This window comes from Anolis sagrei, chromosome 13, assembly GCF_037176765.1.
Source record: "Anolis sagrei isolate rAnoSag1 chromosome 13, rAnoSag1.mat, whole genome shotgun sequence".
Lineage (NCBI taxonomy): Eukaryota > Metazoa > Chordata > Lepidosauria > Squamata > Dactyloidae > Anolis > Anolis sagrei.
Window position 1 is genome coordinate 15961505 of NC_090033.1, and position 24908 is coordinate 15986412.

At 41.2% G+C, this 24908-nt stretch overlaps 1 protein-coding gene across 3 annotated transcripts in view; it reads right to left on the reverse strand.

Moving 5' to 3' along the window:
- LACTBL1 (lactamase beta like 1) overlaps positions 1-24706 on the reverse strand; it is a 54826-nt gene extending 30120 nt beyond the window's left edge. The window contains exons 1-3 of one of the 3 annotated variants that reach the window (XM_067472827.1): positions 24565-24629; positions 22328-22415; positions 6-147 (exon numbers count right to left, since the gene is read on the reverse strand). In XM_067472827.1, coding sequence (XP_067328928.1) covers positions 6-147; positions 22328-22348 — 163 coding nt within the window. In that variant the 5' untranslated portion in view covers positions 22349-22415; positions 24565-24629. Of the gene's footprint in view, positions 1-5; positions 148-5511; positions 5758-22327; positions 22416-24564 lie in introns of those variants that run through there. The other 2 variants (XM_067472826.1, XM_067472828.1) reach the window with 2 other exon arrangements.
- Between the last annotated feature and the right edge of the window lie 202 nt (positions 24707-24908).

Consider the following 24908-nt stretch of genomic DNA (forward strand, 5'->3'; position numbering starts at 1 on the left):
CTTACTGGGTTCCACCTTGGGAAGGCTGTACTGCCACAGGAAGCAGCTGGTCATGGCAACGGAGAGCAGGAAGAAGACAACCAGGGCAACGTGGATCAGTTTGACTTCCATGGCGGAGAGGCGGAAGTGGCTGTGTCCACCGGAAGCCTGGAAGGAAGAGAGAGAAAGGAGCACATCAGACTTTGGAAGGGTGTCGTGATCACTCATGCCGTGCAACTATGCGCTCCCCGGCCTTGACATCGAGCACGTGGATGATGTGAGTTTGTGGGATTAACATAACTCAAAAACCACTGGACGAATTGACACCAAATTTGGACACAGGACACCTCTCAGGCCAACAAGTGACCATCACTCATAAAAACATACAAAAAAAAACAGAGCAGAAGCCAAGAAAACATTACAACGCATGCACAAAATAATAATGTAACGTTCGTTTGTGGTATTAACATAACTCAGAAACCACTGGACGAATTGTCACCAAATTTGGACACAAGACATTTCTCAGGCCAACGAGTAACCATCACTCATAAAAACACACACATAAAACAGAGCAGAAGGGACTTAAAAGCCGAAAAACATTACAACGCATGCGCAAAATAAAAATGTAACGTTCGTTTGTGGTATTAACATAACTCAGAAACCACTGGATGAATTGTCACCAAATTTGGACACAAGACATCTCTCAGGCCAACGAGTGACCATCACTCATAAAAACACCCCCAAAAAAACCAGAATGGAGGGGACTTAAAAGCCAAAAAATCATTACAACGCATGCGCAAAATAAAAATGTAATGTTCGTTTGTGGTATTAACATAACTCAGAAACCACTGAATGAATTGACACCAAATTTGGACACAAGACACTTCTCAGGCCAACGAGTGACCATCACTCATAAAAACACCAAAAAAACAGAGCGCAAGGGACTTAAAAGCCAAAAAAACATTACAACGCATACGCAAAATAAAAATGTAATGTTCGTTTGTGGGATTAACATAACTCAGAAACCACTGAATGAATTGACACCAAATTTGGACACAAGACACTTCTCAGGCCAACGAGTGACCATCACTCATAAAAACACCAAAAAAACAGAGCGCAAGGGACTTAAAAGCCAAAAAAACATTACAACGCATACGCAAAATAAAAATGTAATGTTCGTTTGTGGGATTAACATAACTCAGAAACCACTGAATGAATTGACACCAAATTTGGACACAAGACACTTCTCAGGCCAACGAGTGACCATCACTCATAAAAACACCAAAAAAACAGAGCGCAAGGGACTTAAAAGCCAAAAAAACATTACAACGCATACGCAAAATAAAAATGTAATGTTCGTTTGTGGGATTAACATAACTCAGAAACCACTGAATGAATTGACACCAAATTTGGACACAAGACACCTCTCAGGCCAACAAGTGACCATCACTCATAAAAACACACACAAAAAACAGAGCGGAAGGGACTTAAAAGCCGAAAAACATTACAACGCATGCGCAAAATAAAAACGTAACGTTTGTTTGTGGTATTAACATAACTCAGAAACCACTGAATGAATTGACACCAAATTTGGACACAAGACACCTCTCAGGCCAGCGAGTGACCATCACTCATAAAAACACACACAAAAAACAGAAAACAGAGCAGAAGGGACTTAAAAGCCAAAAAACATTACAACGCATGCGCAAAATAAAAATGTAACGTTCGTTTGTGGGATTAACATAACTCAGAAACCACTGGACGAATTGACACCAAATTTGGACACTAGACACCTCTCAGGCCAACGAGTGACCATCACTAATAAAAACACTCAAAAAAACAGAGCGGAAGGGACTTAAAAGCCAAAAAAAATTACAACGCATGCGCAAAATAAAAATGTAACATTTGTTTGTGGTATTAACATAATTCAGAAACCACTGGATGAATTGACACCAAATTTGGACACAAGACACCTCTCAGGCCAACGAGTGACCATCACTCATAAAAATACCCCCCCAAAAAAAACAGAGCGGAAGGGACTTAAAAGCCGAAAAACATTACAACGCATGCGCAAAATAAAAATGTAATGTTCGTTTGTGGTATTAACATAACTCAGAAACCACTGGACGAATTGACACCAAATTTGGACACAGGACACCTCTCAGGCCAACGAGTGACCATCACTCATAAAAACACTGAAAAACACAAGAGAAGGGATTTTTAAAGCCCCGAAAACAAAAAGACACCACAGCGCATGCGCAAAAATGACTTCCCCTGACAAACAAGGCACACAATATCATATCCATACTTTCTTCCAGACTACAGCTCCCAGCATCCCCTAGACCCGGCCCTTTAGAAGAGGAGGATGATCCAAATGCACCGCTTCCAAGATGCAAGTTTTCTTCTCCTTGAATTTCTTTGAGAGCATCCCAATTCCTGCATATTTCCAATTTCCTATTCGTGGACTAAAACTCCCAGCAATCCCCCAGATAGGTAGATTAGATAGAGGTAGATAGGTAGGTAGATCGATCCATCAGGAAGACTGCTGGGAGTTGCAGTCCAAGAATAGATAGAGAAGGAAGAAAAGGGAGAAAGAGGAAGGGAAAGAAAATGGGGGAGGAAGGGACGAGGAAGAGAAGGAAGGAAGGAAGGAAGGAAGGAAGGAGAGAAGGAAAGTAAAAAGGAAGGGAGGAAGGAAAGAGTGAAGGAAGGAGAGAAAGGAGGAGAGAAAGAGAGAGGGAAAGAAAAGGGGGGAGGAAGGGAAGAGGAAGAGAAGGAAGAAGAGAAAGGAGCAGAGAAAGAGGGAGGGAAAGAAAAGGGGGAGGAAGGGAAGAGGAAGAGAAGGAAGGAAGAAGGAAAGTAAAAAGGAAGGAAGGAAGGAAGGAAGGAAGGAGAGAAAGGAGGAGAGAAAGAGGGAGGGAAAGAAAAGAGGGAAGGAAGGGAAGAGGAAGAGAAGGAAGGAAGGAAGGAAGGAAGGAAGGAAGGAAGGAGGGAGAGAAGGAAAGAAAAGAGGGAAGGAAGGAAGGATGGAAGGAAGGATGGAAGGAAGGAAGGAAAGAGGGAAGGAAGGAGCGAAAGGAGGAGAGAAAGAGGAAGGGAAAGAAAGGGGTGAAAGAAATGGAAGAGGAAGAGAAGATAGGAAGGAGAGAAGGAAAGAAAGAAGAGAAGGAAGGAAGGAAGGAAAGAGGGAAGGAAGGAGCGAAAGGAGGAGAGAAAGAGGAAGGGAAAGAAAAGGGGGAAAGAAATGGAAGAGGAAGAGAAGTTAGGAAGGAAGGAGAGAAGAAAAGGAAGAAAGGAAGGAAGGGAGGAAGGAAGGGAGGAAGGAAAGAGGGAAGGAAGGAGCGAAAGGAGGAGGGAAAGAGGAAGGGAAAGAAAGGGGGGAAAGAAATGGAAGAGGAAGGTAGGAAGGAGAGAAGAAAAGAAAGGAAGGAAGGAAAGAAGGAAGGAAAGAAGGAGGGAGGGAAGGAGGGAAGGAGAGAAAGGAGGAGAGAAAGAGGAAGGGAAAGAAACGGGGGAAGGGAAGAGGAAGAGAAGGAAGAAAGAAGAGAAGGAAAGAAAAAAGGGATGGAAGGAAGGAAGGAAGGAAGGAAGGAAGGAAGGAAGGAAGGAAAGAGCATCTCTATATCTTTACACTATGTAACACTCTACAGCAGTTATGGGCAAACTTAGGTCCTTCAGGTGTCTTGGACTTCAACTCCCACAATTCCTAACAGCCTCGGGACCCTTCCTTTCCCCCCTCGGCCTCAGCCGAGGGGGGAAAGGAAGGAGCCCGAGGCTGCTAGGAATTGTGGGAGTTGAAGTCCAAGACACCTGGAGGACCTAAGTTTGCCCATACCTGCTCTACAGTAATGAAGGCCTCCAGATGGTCACCAATCCATCATCTCCTTGGCCATCCAAAGCTCTCCATCTATTGTTCCCGGTTTGAAAGTGTTATTCCTGATTCATTGTGCTGTCCGTACTTAGAAATTAGTTTTCCTACTCCAGAAATTTCATTGCAACAAACTACATTGACTTGGTTGAGACTCGATGAGAAAGATATTCATTGGAAAACTAGAGCAGGATATCTCACAAGACAAAGTGTTGGCGATATTAATGACATTAATAACCCAGGAATATTTCTGAAAGTTGGTGGGGACGATCCCGCGTTATCTTGTGTCATTGTGTAGAAGTGAAAAGTGAAACATTCTGAAACCTGATGGGCTAAGAGTGGTAAATGTGCTGTATAATCGTAGCAAGTTTCACCACGATAGTCATAAATTTTCACTCATAACAGAATAATAGAATCCTGGAATTGGAAGAGACGAATTCCCAAAAATATGTGCTTTCTCCGTCTCTTTCCCAGTGAACTCTGCTTTCTCCCTGCTGCTTCCCTCTCCTCAAGGCGAGACGAAAGGCAGCCTTTTTGGCTTTGCTTTGCTTCATAGAATCATAGAATCCTAGAGTTGGAAGAGACCTCGTGGGTCATCCAGGCCAACCCCATTCTGCCAAGAAGCAGGAATATTGCATTCAAAGCACCCCTGACAGATGGCCATCCAGACTCTTTTTCAAAGCCTCCAAAGAAGGAGCCTCCACCACACTCCAAGGCAGAGAGTTCCACTGGTGAACAGCTCTTATAGTCAGGAAGTTCTTCCTCATGTTCAGATTGAATCTCCATTGCATCCTAGTCTCCAGGGCAGCAGAAAACAAGCTTGCTCCCTCATCCCTATGACTTCCCCTCACATAGTTATACATGGCCCTCATTATGTCTCCACTCAATCTTCTCTTCTGAAGGCTAAACATGCCCAGTTCTTTAAGCTGCTCCTCATAGCGCTTGTTCTCCAGACCCTTGATCATTTTAGTCACCCTCCTCTGGACACATTCCTGCTTGTCAACATCTCCCTTGGACATAGTGTGATTCCAGATGTGGCAGAATAGAGATGTGGCCTAAGTCGAGTACCTTGCATTTGTCCCTGTTGAACTTCCTTGTGTTTGTTTTGGCCCACCATCTCTCTCATCTGTCAAGATGGTTTTGAATCCTGCTCCTGTCTTCTGGAGTACTGGCTCTCCCTCCCAATTTGGTGTCATCTGCAAACTGGATGATCATGCCTTCCAACCCTTCATCTAAGTCATTAATGAATATCCTGAACAGGACCGGGCCCATAACCCTGCTGATGGCACTCCACTCGTCACTTCTTTCCAGGATGAAGCAGAAGCATTGGTGTTTCTAAAGTGTTACTTTAGAAACACTTTAGAAACAAAATACGCATACCTACCAGCAGGGGCGGCTCATCCATTACGCAAAGTAAGCAGTCGCAGTACACTTTTTTTTGCCAGGGGTGCAAAGGCACCTCTGTAAATGGAAGGGGCCCGAGAGCATTCTGAACTCCACCAATGATAGACTTGAACCAAATATGGCACACAGAACTCCCACGACGAACAGAAAATATATATCAATAATTGGTTTGGGGGGGGGGGGCGCCAAAATATTGTTTGCTTACCATTGAAAATTACCTAGGGCCACCTCTGCCTACCAGTTAGCTTTGCCCAACTTACCTGTTAGCGACCCCTCCTTTGGTGGCTTCGGAGATTGGACGGAAGGGCCAACGAGGGCAATGCAGCTCCGTCCGACATTGTAAATAGGCAGGTGTGTATAGAAAGAGGGCCGGCGTGGCCTGCGACCCGCACGCCATGAGCGGAGATGCCTGGGCTCACATCCAATGCAAGTCCCTCTTCTCCTGGCTCTGGGTCTGCTGCGAGCACAGACGCTTCTGCTGGCTGAAGGGGAAACCCAGATCTCCTCGGCTTAAAGCTCTATGGGGCGGGGCGTCCATCTGCCAAGTGGAGGAGGGAGGGCTTGACACAGCCTCTCTGATGGGAAACCAAAGGCATGTCTGCTGGGTTGCTCAGCCTTCAACTCCACAACTATCCCAAATGGATCATAGAATCATAGAACGACAGAGTGACGGAATCATGGAAGGATGAAATCACAGTCACAGAATGACAGAATGATGGAGTTACGGAATGACAGAATCATGAAAGGAAGAAATCACAGAGTCACAGAATGATGGAGTGAGGGAATGACAGAATCATGGAATGCTGGAATTACAGAGTCACAGAATGACAGAATGATAGAGTGACAGAATGACAGAATCACGGAAGGATGGAACCACAGAGTCACAGAATGACAGAATCACGGAGTCACAGAATGACAGAATGACAGAATCATGGAATGATGGAATCACAGAATGACAGAATGATGGAGTGACGGAATGACAGAATCATGGAAGGATAGAATCATAGAGTCACAGAATGACAGAATAATGGAGAGACAGAATGACAGAATCATGGAAGGATGGAATCACAAAGTCACAGAATGATGGAGTGACGGAATGACAGAATCATGGAATGATGGAATCACAGAATGACAGAATGATGGAGTGACGGAATGACAGAATCATGGAATGAGGGAATCACAGAATGACAGAATGATGGAGTGACAAAATGACAGAATCATGGAATGATGGAATCACAGAATGACAGAATGATGGAGTGACGGAATGACAGAATCATGGAATGATGGAATCACAGAATGACAGAATAATGGAGTGACGGAATGACAGAATCATGGAAAGATGGAATCACAGAATGACAGAATCATGGAGTGACGGAATGACAGAATCATGGAATGATGGAATCACAGAATGACAGAATCATGGAGTGGCACAATGACAGAATCATGGAATGAGGGAATCACAGAGTGACAGAATAATGGAGTGAGAGAATGACACAATCATGGAAAGATGGAATCACAGAATGACAGAATCATGGAGTGACGGAATGACAGAATCATGGAATGAGGGAATCACAGAATGACAGAATCATGGAAAGATGGAATCACAGAATGACAGAATCATGGAGTGACGGAATGACAGAATCATGGAATGAGGGAATCACAGAATGACAGAATCATGGAATGATGGAATCACAGAATGACAGAATAATGGAGTGACGGAATGACAGAATCATGGAATGATGGAATCACAGAATGACAGAATGATGGAGTGACGGAATGACAGAATCATGGAATGAGGGAATCACAGAATGACAGAATCATGGAATGATGGAATCACAGAATGACAGAATCATGGAATGATGGAATCACAGAATGACAGAATAATGGAGTGACGGAATGACAGAATCATGGAATGATGGAATCACAGAATGACAGAATCATGGAGTGACGGAATGACAGAATCATGGAATGAGGGAATCACAGAATGACAGAATCATGGAATGATGGAATCACAGAATGACAGAATAATGGAGTGACGGAATGACAGAATCATGGAATGATGGAATCACAGAATGACAGAATGATGGAGTGACGGAATGACAGAATCATGGAATGAGGGAATCACAGAATGACAGAATCATGGAATGAGGGAATCACAGAATGACAGAATAATGGAGTGACGGAATGACAGAATCATGGAATGATGGAATCACAGAATGACAGAATGATGGAGTGACGGAATGACAGAATGATGGAATGATGGAATCACAGAATGACAGAATAATGGAGTGACGGAATGACAGAATCATGGAATGATGGAATCACAGAATGACAGAATGATGGAGTGACGGAATGACAGAATCATGGAATGAGGGAATCACAGAATGACAGAATCATGGAATGATGGAATCACAGAATGACAGAATAATGGAGTGACGGAATGACAGAATCATGGAATGATGGAATCACAGAATGACAGAATGATGGAGTGACGGAATGACAGAATCATGGAATGATGGAATCACAGAATGACAGAATAATGGAGTGACGGAATGACAGAATCATGGAATGATGGAATCACAGAATGAAAGAATGATGGAGTGACGGAATGACAGAATGATGGAATGATGGAATCACAGAATGACAGAATAATGGAGTGACGGAATGACAGAATCATGGAATGAGGGAATCACAGAATGACAGAATGATGGAGTGACGGAATGACAGAATGATGGAGTGACAGAATGACAGAATCATGGAATGATGGAATCACAGAATGACAGAATGATGGAGTGACGGAATGACAGAATCATGGAATGATGGAATCACAGAATGACAGAATAATGGAGTGACGGAATGACAGAATCATGGAAAGATGGAATCACAGAATGACAGAATCATGGAGTGACGGAATGACAGAATGATGGAATGATGGAATCACAGAATGACAGAATAATGGAGTGGCACAATGACAGAATCATGGAATGAGGGAATCACAGAGTGACAGAATAATGGAGTGAGAGAATGACACAATCATGGAATGAGGGAATCACAGAGTGACAGAATAATGGAGTGACGGAATGACAGAATCATGGAAAGATGGAATCACAGAATGACAGAATCATGGAGTGACGGAATGACAGAATCATGGAATGAGGGAATCACAGAATGACAGAATCATGGAATGATGGAATCACAGAATGACAGAATAATGGAGTGATGGAATGACAGAATCATGGAATGAGGGAATCACAGAATGACAGAATCATGGAGTGATGGAATGACAGAATGACAGAATAATGGAATGAGGGAATCACAGAGTGACAAAATCACAGGATAACGGAATGATGGAATGACGAAATCACAGAGTTATGGAATTACAGAATCATGGAGTGATGGAATCATAGAATGAAGAAATTACAGAATCACAAAATTATGGAATGATAGAATGATGGAGTGATGGATTGACGGACGGAGTGATGGAATCATGGAATGACAGACTCACAGAATCACAGAGTTATGGAATGACTGAATGATGGAGTGATGGAATCATGGAATGACAGAATCACAGAGCCGTGGAATGATGGAATGACAGAATGATAGAATGACGGAATCACGGAATGACAGAATCACCAAATTCTAGAGTGGGAAGGACCCCTCAAAAGCCATCTGGTCCAACCCCCCTTCTGCCTTCATGCTGGAAAAGTACCATCAAAGCACCCTTGACAGATGGCCATCCAAAAATTTTCATATTTTGTTACATAGTGTTATTATTATTATTTGTATTAATATGATTTTCAAGCTTTGTTACATAGTGTTGTTATTATTATTATTTGTACTATTATTATTATTATTTTCATATTTTGTTACATAGTGTTGTTATTATTATTATTATTATTATTATTATTTGTATTAATATTAATTTCATGTTTTGTTACATAGTATTATTATTATTATTATTTGTACTATTATTATTATTATTTTCATATTTTGTTACATAGTGTTATTATTATTATTTGTATTAGTATTATTTTCAAGCTTTGTTACATAGTGTTATTATTATTATTTGCACTAATATTATTATTTTCATATTTTGTTACATAGTGTTATTATTATTATTTGTACTAATATTACTATAATTTTTATATTTTGTTACAAAGTGTTCTTATTATTATATGTATTAATATTATTTCCAAATTTTGTTACATAGTGTTATTATTATTATTTGTATCAATATTATTTTCAAACTTTGTTACATAGTGTTATTATTACTATTATTTGTATTAATATTATTGTCATGTTTTGTTACATAGTGTTATTATTACTATTATTTGTATTAATATTATTGTCATGTTTTGTTACATAGTATTATTATTATTATTTGTATTAATATATTTTTCAAACTTTGTTACATACTGTTATTATTATTTGTATTAATATTATTATTATTATTTTCATGTTTTGTAACATAGTATTATTATTATTTGTATTATTATTATCACCATATTTTGTTACATAGTGTTATTAATATTTGTATTAATATTATTTTCAAACTTTGTTACATAATGTTATTATTATTTGTACTAATAATATTATTGTTATCATATTTTGTTACATAGTGTTATTATTAGTATTTGTATTATTATCATATTTTGTTACATAGTGTTAATATTATTGTTATTATTAATATTATTATTTTCAAACTTTGTTACATACTGTTATTATTATCATCATTATTATTACAATTGGTCTTATTATTATTTGTATTATTATTATTATTATTATTTTCAAATGTGATTACACTGTGTTTTTGGACCTCCCGTTGAATGCACAGATGCTGTGGTGGGAAATCCGATCTCATAGGAACAGTCACACTTCGAACATTAATCCCATAAGAAGCCACTCTGAACGCCTTCCAATCCATCAAATCATCGCTAAAATCCATTGTGTGCAGCTGCTGAGGATCCAAACTACTAGTGTAATATATAATATAATATAATATAATATAATATAATATAATATAATATAATATAATATAATATATATAATATAATATAATATATAATAATATATAATAATATATATAATATATAATAATATAATATAATATAATATATAATAATATATAATATATATAATATAATATAATATTATATATATATATATATAATATAATATATTATATATTATATTATATATATATATATATATATATATATATATATAATATTATATTATATTATATTAATATATTATAATTCTAAAATATATTATAATTATAATCTATATACATAAAAAGGTAATGTTCGTTTGTGGGATTAACATAACTCAAAAACCATTTGACGAATTGACACCAAATTTGGACACAAGACACCTCTCAGGCCAACGAGTGACCATCACTCACAAAAACGTCAAAAAACACAGTGGAAGGGACTTAAAAAGCCAAAAAAAACCCCAAAAAGTCACTACAGCGCATGCGCAAAAATGACTCCCCCTGGCAAACAACACACACAATAGCATATCAATGCTCTCTTCCAGACTACAGCTCCCAGCATCCCGTAGACCAGGGAAGGAAGGAAGGAAGGAAGGAAGGAGAGAAGGAAAGAAAAAAGGGAAGGAAGAAAGGAAGAAAAGAAGGAGAGAATGAAAGAAAAAAGGGAAGGAAGGGAAGAGGGAGGGAGGGAAGGAAGGAGAGAATAAAAGAAAAAACGGAAGAAAATACGGAAAGAGGGAGGGAAGGAAGGAATGAAAGAAAAGAGGAAGGAAGGAAGGAAGGAGAGAATGAAAGAAAAAAGGGAAGGAAGGGAAGAGGGAGGGAAGGAAGGAAGGAGAGAATGAAAGAAAAAAACGGAAGAAAATACGGAAAGAGGGAGGGAAGGAAGGAATGAAAGAAAAGAGGAAGGAAGGAAGGAAGGAGAGAATGAAAGAAAAAAGGGAAGGAAGGGAAGAGGGAGGGAAGGAAGGAAGGAGAGAATGAAAGAAAAAAACGGAAGAAAAGACCGAAAGAGGGAGGAAAGGAAGGAATAAAAATTGTAGATGTCTTGTCTCTACAAAAGAGGAAGGAAGGAAGGAGAGAATGAAAGAAAAAAGGGAAGGAAGGAGGGGAGGAAAGAAGGAAGGAAGGAAGGAAGGAAGGAAAAAAGGGAGGAAGGAAGGAAGGAAGGAAGGAAGGAGGGAGGGAAGGAAGGCAGGGGAGACCGAAAGAAAAAAGGGAAGGAAGGAAGGAGAGAAGGAAAGAAAAAGGGGAAGGAAAGACGGAAAGAGGGAGGGAAGGAAGGAATGAAAGAAAAAAGGAAGGAAGGAAGGAGAGAATGAAAGAAAAAAGGGAAGGAAAGACGGAAGGAAAGAGGGAGCGAAGGAAGGAATGAAAGAAAAAAGGGAAGGAAGGAAGGAGAGAAGGAAAGAAAAAAGGGAAGGAAAAACGGAAAGAGGGAGGGAAGGAAGGAATGAAGGAAAAAAAGAAGGAAGGAGAGAATAAAAGAAAAAAGGGAAGGAAAGAAGGAGAGAATGAAAGAAAAAAGGGAAGGCAGAAAGGAAGGAGAGAATGAAAGAACAAAGGGAAGGAAAGAAGGGAAGAGGGAGGGAAGGAAAGAAGGAGAGAATGAAAGAAAAAAGGGAAGGAAGGAGGGAAGGCAGGAAAGAAAGAAAAAAGGGAGGGAGGAAGGAAGGAAGGAAGGAAGGAGGGAGGGATGGAAGGAAGGAAGGAATGAAGGAGAGAAGGAAAGAAAAAAGGGAAGGAAAGACAGAAAGAGGGAAGGAAGGAAGGAGTGAAAGAAAAAAGGGAAGGAAGGAAGGAGAGAATGAAAGAAAAAAGGGAAGGAAGGAAGGAAAGAGGGAGGGAATGAAGGAAGGAGAGACAGAAAGAAAAAAGGGAAGGAAAGAAGGAAGGAAGGAGAGAATGAAAGAAAAAAGGGAATGAATGAATGAAGGAAGGAAGGAAGGAAGGAAGGAAGGAGAGAATGAACGAAAAAAGGGAAGGAAGGAAGGAGAGAATGGAAAAAAGGAAGGAAGGAAAGAAGGAAGAAAGGAAGGAAGGAGAGAATGAAAGAAAAAAGGGAAGGAAGGAAGGAAAGAGGGACGGAATGAAGGAAGGAAGGAGAGAAGGAAAGAAAAAAGGGAAGGAAGGAAGGGAAGAGGGAGGGAAGGAAGGAAGGAGAGAATGAAAGAAAAAAGGGAAGGAGGGAAGGAAGGAAGGAAAAAAGGGAGGGAGGAAGGAAGGAGAGAATGAAAGAAAAAAGGGGAAGGAAGGAGAGAAGGAAAGAAAAAGGGCAGGAAGGAAAGAGAGAAGAAAAGAAAATAGGAAAGGAAGGAAGGAAGGAAGGAGAGAAAGAAAGAAAGGAGAGAAAGAGGGAAGGAAGGTTGGCCACAGCAACGTGTGGCAGGGTACAGCTAGTCCTATATATCGTCCCTCCTGCAGAAACAAAGTTTTTGACCGTTTAATCAACTTTCCCTATATTTTGAAGATAGAACCGATTAGGGAACGGCATTGATCACCCAGGAAGAGAAATCAGCCACGAGGATTGGCCACACAAATGCCAAGTGGAGCGCTTGTGAGGGGAGTTTGGTAGAAAGAAAGACTCATTAGAAAGAAAGGGAAACCATTGGCCGTGGTAATAATCCGCTCCCGGCAGATGCTGGGAAGAGATTGCAGGGTATTTTTGATATAAATAGCTCGAGGTCAGCCTCGCTTTGCCTGCGTGGCTGAGCAGCATTAGAGAGAATTAAGGCGCAATCTCCCAGCGAGAAAGAGAGAGAGAGAGAGAGAGAGAGAGAGAGAGAGAGAAGAGCAAATCCATCCCCGCTCCTCCTCCTTTCCTTGCATGGATTTCAATCCTTGTCTCTCAATGAGCTTTTTGGAACGGACGAAGCAAGAAAGGCTATTGAAACAGACCTAGTACATTAGGCTTGGGCAGTTTCGTTCGTTAATTTCATAATTCGTTATTAATTCGTATTTAAATTAGCTTACGATCCAATATCGAGCCACGCAGGAATTGTGTGAGGAGTAATAAAGATTCGAAACAATTTTTTCAATTTATTTCGTAATTATTTTGTAATTATTTCGTAATTTTTTGTAATTATTTCGTAATTTTTTCGTAATTATTTCGTAGTTTTTTCGTAAATATTTTGTAATTTTTTCAATTTATTTCGTAATTATTTCGTAATTATTTCATAATTATTTCGTAATTATTTCAATTTATTTTGTAATTATTTTGTAATTATTTTGTAATTATTTTGTAATTATTTCGTAATTATTTCGTAATTTTTTCCATTTATTTCGTAATTATTTCGTAATTTTTTCGTAATTTTTTCGAAATTTTTAAACCAGAGAAGGGTGAATGTCCTCCCTTTGCTTTTCCTGCTTTTCCTCTAGCCAGAGAAGCGAGTTTTAAACCAGAGAAGGATAATTTCCCACCTTTGCTTTTCCTGCCCCTGCCTCAAGCCAGAGAAGCCAGTTTTAAACCAGAGAAGGGTGAATATCCTACCTTTGCTTTTCCTGCTTCTGGCTCAAGCCAGAGAAGCTAGTTTGAAACCAGAGAAGGGTGAATTTCCTCCCTTTGCTTTTCCTGCTTCTGACTCAAGCCAGAGAAGCAGTTTAAACCAGAGAAGGGTGAATTTCCCACCTTTCCTTTTCCTGCTTCTGGCTCAAGCCAGAGAAGCCAGTTTTAAACCAGAGAAGGGTGAATATCCTACCTTTGCTTTTCCTGCTTCTGGCTCAAGCCAGAGAAGCTAGTTTGAAACCAGAGAAGGGTGAATTTCCTCCCTTTGCTTTTCCTGCTTCTGACTCAAGCCAGAGAAGCAGTTTAAACCAGAGAAGGGTGAATTTCCCACCTTTCCTTTTCCTGCTTCTGGCTCAAGCCAGAGAAGCCAGTTTTAAACGAGAGAAGGGTGAACTTCTCACCTTTGCTTTTCCTGCTTCTGGCTCAAGACAGAGAAGCCAGTTTTAAACCAGAGAAGGGTGAACTTCTCACCTTTGCTTTTCCTGCTTCTGGCTCAAGACAGAGAAGCCGGTTTTAAACCAGAGAAGGGTGAATTTCCCACCTTTGCTTTTCCTGCTTCTGTCTCAAGCCAGAGAAACCAGTTTTAAACCAGAGAAGGGTGAATTTCCCCCCATTGCTTTTCCTGCTTCTGGCTCAAGCCAGAGAAGCCAGTCTTAAACCAGAGAAGGGTGAATATCCTCCCTTTGCTTTTCCTGCCCCTGCCTCAAGCCAGAGAACCCAGTTTTAAACCAGAGAAGGGTGAATTTCCTCCCTTTGCTTTTCCTGCTTCTGGCTCAAGCCAGAGAAGCCGGTTTTAAACCAGAGAAGGGTGAATTTCCTCCGTTTGCTTCCCCCCCGCTTTTCTGGCTTAAGCCAGAGAAGCAAGTTTTAAAGTCAGAGAAGCTAGTTTTAAACCAGAGAAGGGTGAATTTCCTCCCTTTGCTTTTCCTGCTTCTGGCTCAAGCCAGAGAAGCAAATTTTAAAGCCAGAGAAGCCAGTTTTAAACCAGAGAAGGGTGAATTTCCTCCCTTTGCTTTTCCTGCTTCTGGCTCAAGCCAGAGAAGCCAATTTTAAACCAGAGAAGGGTGAATGTCCTCCCTTTGCTTTTCCTGCTTCTGACTCAAGCCAGAGAAACCAGTTTTAAACTGGAGAAAGGTGAATTTCCCACCTTTGCTTTTCCTGCTTCTGGCTCAAGCCAGAGAAGCCAGTTTTAAACCAGAGATGGGTGAATTTCCCAGCTTTGCTTTTCCTGCTTCTGGCTCAAGCCAGAGAAACCAGTTTAAACCAGAGAAGGGTGAATTTCCTCCCTTTGCTTCCCCCCTTTTCTGGCTCAAACCAGAGAAGCAAGTTTTAAAGCCAGAGAAGCCAATTTTAAACCAGAGAAGGGTGAATGCCCCCCTTTCCTTTTCCTGCTTCTGGCTCAAGCCAGAGAAGCCAGTTTTAAACCAGAGAAGGGTGAATTTCCCACCTTTGCTTCCCCCACCCTTTTCTGGCTCAAGCCAGAGAAGCAAGTTTTAAAGCCAGAGAAGCCAGTTTTAAACCAGAGAAGGGTGAATGCCCCCCTTTCCTTTTCCTGCTTCTGGCTCAAGCCAGAGAAGCTAGTTTGAAACCAGAGAAGGGTGAATTTCCTCCCTTTGCTTTTCCTGCTTCTGACTCAAGCCAGAGAAGCAGTTTAAACCAGAGAAGGGTGAATTTCCCACCTTTCCTTTTCCTGCTTCTGGCTCAAGCCAGAGAAGCCAGTTTTAAACCAGAGAAGGGTGAACTTCTCACCTTTGCTTTTCCTGCTTCTGGCTCAAGACAGAGAAGCCAGTTTTAAACCAGAGAAGGGTGAATATCCTCCCTTTGCTTTTCCTGCTTCTGGCTCAAGCCAGAGAACCCAGTTTTAAACCAGAAAAGGATGAATTTCCTCCGTTTGCACTTCCTGCTTCTGGCTCAAGCCAGAGAAGCCGGTTTTAAACCAGAGAAGGGTGAATTTCCTCCCTTTGCTTCCCCCCCGCTTTTCTGGCTTAAGCCAGAGAAGCAAGTTTTAAAGTCAGAGAAGCTAGTTTTAAACCAGAGAAGGGTGAATTTCCTCCCTTTGCTTTTCCTGCTTCTGGCTCAAGCCAGAGAAGCAAATTTTAAAGCCAGAGAAGCCAGTTTTAAACCAGAGAAGGGTGAATTTCCTCCCTTTGCTTTTCCTGCTTCTGGCTCAAGCCAGAGAAGCCAATTTTAAACCAGAGAAGGGTGAATGCCCTCCCTTTGCTTTTCCTGCTTCTGACTCAAGCCAGAGAAACCAGTTTTAAACCAGAGATGGGTGAATTTCCCACCTTTGCTTTTCCTGCTTCTGGCTCAAGCCAGAGAAGCCAATTTTAAACCAGAGAAGGGTGAATGCCCTCCCTTTGCTTTTCCTGCTTCTGACTCAAGCCAGAGAAACCAGTTTTAAACCAGAGAAGGGTGAATTTCCCACCTTTGCTTTTCCTGCTTCTGGCTCAAGCCAGAGAAGCCAGTTTTAAACCAGAGATGGGTGAATTTCCCAGCTTTGCTTTTCCTGCTTCTGGCTCAAGCCAGAGAAACCAGTTTAAACCAGAGAAGGGTGAATTTCCTCCCTTTGCTTCCCCCTTTTCTGGCTCAAGCCAGAGAAGCAAGTTTTAATGCCAGTGAAGCTAGTTTTAAACCAAAGAAGGGTGAATGTCCTCCCTTTGCTTTTCCTGCTTCTGTCTCAAGCCAGAGAAGTCAGCTTAAACCAGAGAAGGGTGAATTTCCCACCTTTGCTTTTCCTGCTTCTTGCTCAAGTCAGAGAAGCTGGTTTTAAACCAGAGAAGGGTGAATTTCCCACCTTTGCTTTTCCAGCTTCTTGCTCAAGCCAGAGAAGCCGGTTTTAAACCAGAGAAGAGTGAATGTCCTCCCTTTGCTTTTCCTGCTTCTGGCTCAAGCCAGAGAAGCCAGTTTTAAACCGGAGAAGGGTGAATTTCCTCCATTTGCTTCCCCCCCCCTTTTTCTGGCTCAAACCAGAGAAGCAAGTTTTAAAGCCAGAGAAGCCACTTTTAAACCGGAGAAGGAAGGCGTTTCCTCCACTTGCTTTTCCCGCTCCTGGAGTAAAACAACTACTTCCAAAGTAAAAACCACCCAATGAAACAGGAAATAACACTTTCAAACCAGTAACGAAAGGATTCAGAAGTCTCATAAGTTTCGAAAAGTTTCGAACATTTTTTTTCTGTGAAAATTGGAATTGACTTTAGAATTGAACCACCGGCGCCCCCTACATCCGAAACGCATTTTGAACCATTTTTAAAAAATCAAACAAGCCTAGAAAATATAACTATTGGCTTTTCTTTCCTTATTTATATCTCGCTTCAGCTCTACCTACAAAGACTCAAAGACATTAAAACTTAAAATATACAAATATACAATAATAAAACAGTATATCATTACATATTCTTTTAAATCAGTACTGTTATATTAAGGTCTCCCATGGTGGCACAGTAGATTAAACCGCCGAGCTGCTGAACTTGGTAAATGAAATGTTGGCAGTTCGAATCCAGGGAGCGGGGTGAGCTCCTGCTGTTAGGCCCAGCTTCTGCCAATCTAGCGGTTCAAAAACATGCAAATGTGAGTAGATCAATAGGTACCATTCCGGCGAGAAGGTAAGGGCGCTCCATGCATGTTGGCCACATGACCTTGGAGGTGTCTACGGACAACACCAGCTCTTTGGCTAAGAAATGGAGAAAAGCACACCCCCCCCTCCCCCGGAGTTGGACTTACTTAGACTTAATGTCAAAGGGAAACCTTTACCTTTTTTCTCTTATATTTAACCTATTAGTATTGTTATACTACATTATTATTAAAGCCAATTAGGAAATGACACTATCACCCAGGAACAAAAATCACAGTGTTACATGGTGTAATATATTATAATATAATGGGTGTAGATTTAACTAATTTCCTCATCACTTACAAAGCTTCCAAAAATTTGCACATTCCTAATACCTAGTATCACCCTTGCCTCCCCCTGCTTTCATCTCTTCTTTCACTTTTCCTCCATTTTCCTCCTTTTTTTGTCTTTCTTTCTTTCTTTCCCTCTCCCTTCTACTTCCTTGTCTATTTCTCTTTCCTTCCCTCCGCTCTTACCTTCCTCCATTCCTTCCTTCCCTTTACTTTTCTTTCTTTCCTCCTCCCTCCCTTCCTTCTTTCTTTCTTTTTTCTTTCTTCCCTTCCTTCCCTATTCCCCCTTTCTTTCTTTCTTTCTTTCCCCCTTCTACTTTCTTGTCTTTTTCTCTTTCCTTCCCTCCACTCTTACCTTCCTCCTTTCCTTCCTTCCCTTTACTTTTCTTTCTTTCCTCCTCACTTCCTTCTTCTTTCTCTTTTCTCTCTCTCTTTCTTTCTTTCTCTCTTTCCCTCTCTCTTCTACTTTCTTGTTTTTTCTCTTTCCTTCCTTCCACTCTTACCTCCCTCCTTTCCTTCCTTCCCTTTTCTTTCCTTCCTTTCCTCTTCCTTTCCTTCTTCTTTCTCTTTTTCTATTTCTTTCTCTCTTTCCCTCTCTCTTCTACTTCCTTGTCCTTTTCTCTTTCCTTCCCTCCACTCTTACCTTCCTCCTTCCCTTTTCTTTCTTTCCTCTTCCTTTCCTTCTTTCTCTTTTCTCTCTTTCTTTCTCTCTTTCCCTCTCCCTTCTACTTTCTTGTCTTTTTCTTTTTCCTTCACTCCACTCTTTTGTAGCTTTGAATATTCATAGATTTGAATCGGTGTTGTCTCTACAAATCTCTAGGTCTTCAAGGGATATTCTATGGTCAACTTCCATCAGAAGTTGAAAACAGAGATACGCTGGAGAGCTGGACAACAGAGATACGCTGGAGAGCCTTCTTCCGTTCCTTCCCTATTCCCCTTTTCTTTCTTTCTTTCTTTCCTCCTCCCTTCCTTCTTCTTTCTCTCTTTCTTTCTCTCTTTCCCTCTCCCTTCTACATTCTTGTCTTTTTCTCTTTCCTTCCCTCCACTCTTACCTGCCTCCTTTCCTTCCTTACTTCCCTTTTCTTTTCTTTCCTCTTCCTTTCCTTCTTCTTTCTCTTTTCTCTCTTTCTTTCTCTCTTTCCCTCTCCCTTCTCCTTTCCCTTCTTTTTCTCTTTCCTTCCCTGCACTCTTACCTTCCTCCTTTCCTTCCTTCCCTTTACTTTTCTTTCTTTCCTCTTCCTTTCCTTCTTCTTTCTCTTTTCTCTTACCTTTCTCTCTTTCCCTCTCCCTTCAACTTTCTTGTCTTTTTCTCTTTCCTTCCCTCCACTCTTACCTTCCTCCTTTCCTTCCTTCCCTTTTCTTTCTTTCCTCTTCCTTTCCTTCTTTCTCTTTTCTCTATTTCTTTCTCTCTTTCCCTCTCCCTTCAACTTTCTTGTCTTTTTCTCTTTCCTTCCCTCCACTCTTACCTTCCTCCTTTCCTTCCTTCCCTTTTCTTTCTTTCCTCTTCCTTTCCTTCTTTCTCTTTTCTCTCTTTCTTTCTCTCTTTCCCTCTCCCTTCTACATTCTTGTCTTTTTCTTTTTCCTTCCATCCACTCTTACCTGCCTCCTTTCCTTCCTTACTTCCCTTTTCTTTTCTTTCCTCTTCCTTTCCTTCTTCTTTCTCTTTTCTCTCTTTCTTTCTCTCTTTCCCTCTCCCTTCTCCTTTCCCTTCTTTTTCTCTTTCCTTCCCTGCACTCTTACCTTCCTCCTTTCCTTCCTTCCCTTTACTTTTCTTTCTTTCCTCTTCCTTTCCTTCTTCTTTCTCTTTTCTCTTACCTTTCTCTCTTACCTTCCTCCTTTCCTTCCTCCCTCCCTTTTCTTTTCTTTCTTTCCTCTTCCTTTCCTTCTTCTTTCTCTTTTCTCTTTCTTTCTCTTTCCCTCTCCCTTCTACTTTCTTGTCTTTTTCTCTTTCCTTCCCTCCACTCTTCCCTTCCTCCTTCCCTTCCTTATTTATTTATTTATATATTTGATACACTTGTATACCGCTAATATCTCAGCCTGTGCGGCGACTCATTGCGGTTTACAACTTGTTAAAATACAATAGTCACTTAAAAATATAAAATAAGATATCAAGATACAAGACATAAAACATACATAATATGAACATACTTCGTATCGGGCCACCAATACAAATCGGAAACATCTCATAGTTAAAATCGTAATTCAGTTCATTATCCTTGGTTGCAGTCCATGGTCAAAATAATCTTACATCGGGAATTAGTTAAAAACTTGCTCGAACATTCCTTCCCTTTACTTTTCTTTTTTCTTCCTCCCTTCCTTGTTCTTTCTCTTTTCTCTCTTTCTTTCTCTCTTTCCCTCTCCCTTCTACTTTCTTGTCTTTTTCTTTTTCCTTCACTCCACTCTTTTGTAGCTTTGAATATTCATAGATTTGAATCAGTGTTGTCTCTACAAATCTCTAAGTCTTCAAGGGATATTCTATGACAACAGAGATACACTGGAGAGCCTTCTTCCGTTCCTTCCCTATTCCCCTTTTCTTCCTTTCTTTCTTTCCTCCTCCCTTCCTTCTTCTTTCTCTTTTCTCTTTCTTTCTCTCTTTCCCTCTCCCTTCTACTTTCTTGTCTTTTTCTCTTTCCTTCCCTCCACTCTTACCTTCCTGCTTTCCTTTCTTCCCTTTTCTTTTCTTTCTTTCCTCTTCCTTTCCTTCTTCTTTCTCTTTTCTCTCTTTCTTTCTCTCTTTCCCTCTCCCTTCTACTTTCTTGTCTTTTTCTCTTTCCTTCCCTCCACTCTTACCTTCCTCCTTTCCTTTCGTCCTTTTTCTTTTCTTTCTTTCCTTTTCCTTTCCTTCTTCTTTCTCTTTTCTCTCTTTCTTTCTCTCTTTCCCTCTCCCTTCTACTTTCTTGTCTTTTTCTCTTTCCTTCCCTCCACTCTTACTTTTCCCCTTTCCTCTTCTTTCTCCTTTCTCTCTTTTCTTCCCTCCCATCATACTTCCTCCTTTCCTTCCTTCCCTTTTTCCTTCTTTCCCCTCCTTACCTCCTTTTTCTCCTTTCTCTCTTTCCTTCCCTCCCATCACACTTCCCCCTTTCCTTCCTTCCCTTTTTATTTCTTTTTTCTTTCTTCCCTTCCTTCCCTATTCCCTTTATCTATCTATCTTTCCTTCCTTCCTTTCCCCCTCTTTCTTTCTTTCTTTACTTTCTTTCTTTCATCCTTCCCTTTCTTTTCTCCTATCCCCAGCTCTGATGGGACCTACCTCAAAATATCACTCTCTTTGTGGTTCTTTCCTTCCTTCCTTCCTTCCTCCTTTTTTCTTCCCTCCCTTCATAAACACTTTTCCATTTCATTAAGCTTGTCAATGCTTTCCTTAAAGAAATGGTCCAAGGTCCTGAACGCTAGCTCTTGGAAACATTCAGGACCTGGGAGAGATCCTTTTGAGTTCAATAACACCATGTAACTCTATGACACCAAATTGGGAGGGATAGCCAATAGTCCAGAGGACAGGAGCAGGATTCAAAACGATCTTGACAGATTAGAGAGATGATGGGCCAAAACTAACAAAATGAAGTTCAACAGTGACAAATGCAAGATACTCCACTTTGGCAGAAAAAATGAAATGCAAAGATACAGAATGGGGGACAATGCCTGGCTCGAGAGCAGTACGTGTGAAAAAGATCTTGGAGTCCTCGTGGGGAGGAAGGTGAACATGAGCCAACAATGTGATGTGGCGGCAAAAAAAGCCAATGGGATTTTGGCCTGCATCAAGAGGAGCCTAGTGTCTAGATCTAAGGAAGTCATGCTACCCATGCTCTATTCCGCTTTGGTTAGACCACATCTGGAATATTGTGTCCAATTCTGGGCACCACAATTCAAGAGAGATATTGACAAGCTGGAATGTGTCCAGAGGAGGGCAACTAAAATGATCAAGGGTCTGGAGAACAAGCCCTATGAGGAGTGGCTTAAGGTGGTGGGCATGTTTAGCCTGAAGAAGAGAAGGCTGAGAGGAGATATGATAGCCATGTATAAATATGTGAGAGGAAGCCACAGGGAGGAGGAGGGAGCAAGCTTGTTTTCTGCTTCCCTGGAGACTAGGACGAGGAACAATGGCTTCAAACTACAAGAGAGGAGATTCCACCTGAACATTAGGAAGAACTTCCTGACTGTGAGAGCCATTCAGCAGTGGAACTCTCTGCCCCGGAGTGTGGTGGAGGCTCCTTCTTTGGAAGCTTTTAAGCAGAGGCTGGATGGCCATCTGTCAGGGGTGATTTGAATGCAATATTCCTGCTTCTTGGCAGAATGGGGTTGGACTGGATGGCCCATGAGGTCTCTTCCAACTCTTTGATTCTAGGATTCTATGATTTTTTTCTTCTTCCTGGGTTATAAATATCATTCCCTAATTGGTTCTATGATTTTTTTTAAAAAAATTGGAAAAGTTGATTGAACTGCCAAAAACATTGTTTTTGACAGACGTCCTGCAATATCACATTTGGCAATAGTTTTTCAATGAGCCTCAACCCATTCAACGTTAGTTTGTAGCAACCATTGAAGTGTCTGGAGCAGAACAATGACTTTCAAAGTTGGAAGTGCACAATTAAACAGGAATAACACTTTCAAAACAGGAACAGGACATATTTTTTTCAAATGTTGTCACATAGTGTAATATGGAAGCCATCTTGTCAAGCCTTACTCGAAGCTGGATCCCATCCATGGCCGGCTACTGCTCTACACTCATGGCTCCATGGCGGACATCTCTAAAACATCCCAGGAATGGAGACCTACAAGAAGAGGACGGATGGTGGATGGTAGAGAAAGAAAGAGAAAGGAAAAGAGGAGAAATATTTGGAAAAGGAAGGAAAGAAGGGGAAAGAAAGGAAGGGAAGCAAGAAAGGATGAAACAAGGGAGGTAAGAAAGAAAAAGAAGGGAAAGAAAAGGAGAACAGAAGTAAAGGGAGCAAAAGAAATAAAAAGGAAGAGAAAGGAAAGGGTAGAGAAATATTTGGAATGGGAAAGAAGGGAAGAAAGAAGGGATAAAAGAAGGGATATAGGAAAAGAAAAAGAAGGGAAGGGAAAGGAAAGGAAAGAAAAGAGAAGAACAGAAGCAAGGGGGAAGAAGGAAATAAAAGGGAAGAGAAAGGAAGGGGCAGGGAAATATTTGGAGAATGAAGGAAAAATGAGAAAGAAGGGATGAAGGAAAGGAGGTAAGAAAGAAGATGGAAAGAGAAAAGAAAAGGATAGAGAGATTTGGAGAAGGAAGGCAATAACAAGAACAATGGGAAAGGGGAGCGATATTAGGAGAAAGAAAGAAAGAAAGAAAGAGGAAGGAAAGGAAGAAGTGATGAAGGGAGGTAAGAAAGAAAAAGAAGGGGAGAGAAATGAAGGGAAGCAAGGAAGGATGAAGGAAGGAAGAAAAAGAAGGGAAAGGAAAAGAACAGAAGAGAGGAGAAGAAAGAAAAAAGAAGAGAGAAGAAAGGGGAAAGATATTAGGAGAAGGAAGAAAAGAATGAGAAAGAAGGGGAGAGAAAGGAGGGGAAGCAAGGAAGGAAGGAAAAGAAGAGAAGGGAAAGGAAAGGAAAAGAACAGGAGAGGGGAAGAAAGAAAAAGAAGAGAGGAAAAGAGAGGAAAGGTGAACGATATTAGGAGAAGGAAGGAAAGAACGAGAAAGAAGGTAAGAAAGAAGGGAGAGAGAAAGGATGAAAGAAAAAGAAGGGAAGGGAAAGGAAAAGAAGAGATGGGGAGAAAGAAAAAAGAAGAGAGGAAGAGAAAGGAAGGGAAATTATATTAAGAGAAGGAAGGAAAGAACAAGATAGAAGGTAAGAAAGAAGGGAGAGAGGAAGGATGAAAGAAAAAGAAGGGAAGGGAAAGGAAAAGAACAGAAGAGATGGGGAGAAAGAAAAAAGAAGAGAGGGAGAGAAAGGAAGGGGGAAGATATTAGGAGAAGGAAGAAAAGAATGAGAAAGAAGGGGAGAGAAAGGAAGGAAACGAGGAAGGATGAAAGAAGAAAACGAAGGGAAGGGTAGAGAAAAAGGAAGAATAAGAATGAGAAAGAAGATAAGGAAGGAGAGAGGAAGGATGAAAGAGAAAGAAGGGAAGGGAAAGGAAAGGAAAAGAACAGAAGAGAGGGGAAGAAAGAAAAAAGAAGAGAGGAAGAGAAAAGAAGGGAAAAGATATTAGGAGAAGGAAGGAAAGAACATAAGAAAGAAGGTAAGAAAGAAGGGAGAGAGGAAGGACGAAAGAAAAAGAAGGGAAAGGTCATCAGAAACAGGAGCAGCAGACAAAGAAATCCCAAAGCACTTATAAAGGGACTCTGTTCGTCGTGGGAGTTCTGTGTGCCATATTTGGTTCAATTCCATCATTGGTGGAGTTCAGAATGCTCTTTGATTGTAGGTGAACTATACATCCCAGTAACTACAACTCGCATATGTCAAAGTCTATTTCCCCCCAAGAGCGCCTCAAGAGCACCCCTGGGCAAACTCAACTGTACCGCAAGCGCTTACTTTGCGTAATGGCTTCGCCGCCCCTGGGGATGCACGCCAATTCCATCATTGGTGGAGTTCAGAATGCTCTTTGATTGTAGGTGAACTATACATCCCAGTAACTACAACTCGCATATGTCAAGGTCTATTTCCCCCCAGGAACGCCTCAAGAGGACCCCTGGGCAAACTCAACTGTACCGCAAGTGCTTACTTTGCGTAATGGTTGAGCCGCCCCTGGGTGGACAGGCCTATTTCTCCAGCTCTGTTCGGTTGGAAAGTCTTATTTATCACAGGCATCTCCCATATCCAAAGTGATGATGATGATGATGATGATGATGATGATGATGATGATGATATCCCAAACCACCTTTTCTGGAAGAAGCCACCTAGGCTTGGACCCCACCCTTTGTGCACCCATTTGCTTCCGCGCGCACCCATTGGTTTCTCTTACCAGCCTCTTTGAGTCCTCCTTGTGCATCTGGACAGCGCTGTCGGGGAGTTTGGGGGCTCGCATCCTGCTGTGGACGTTTAAAGACCGGACAGAGCACTAATCCCACTGGCTAGAGATTACTCGCTTTCGCCAAAAGCTATGTGCGGGATGCAGAACATCTGGTCTGGGATGGAGTTGGCCCCAATGCAGCTTTCCGGAGAGGGAGGGAGAAAGAGACGTGACTGTCAGGTATTTCTTCAACCTGGAGCAGAGTTTCTCAGCTCAGACCTCCAAGCAGTATTAAAGTAATAATAAGAACCATAATAATACACTTTATTATGCAGCAGTGGAGCAGTTGCAGCAAT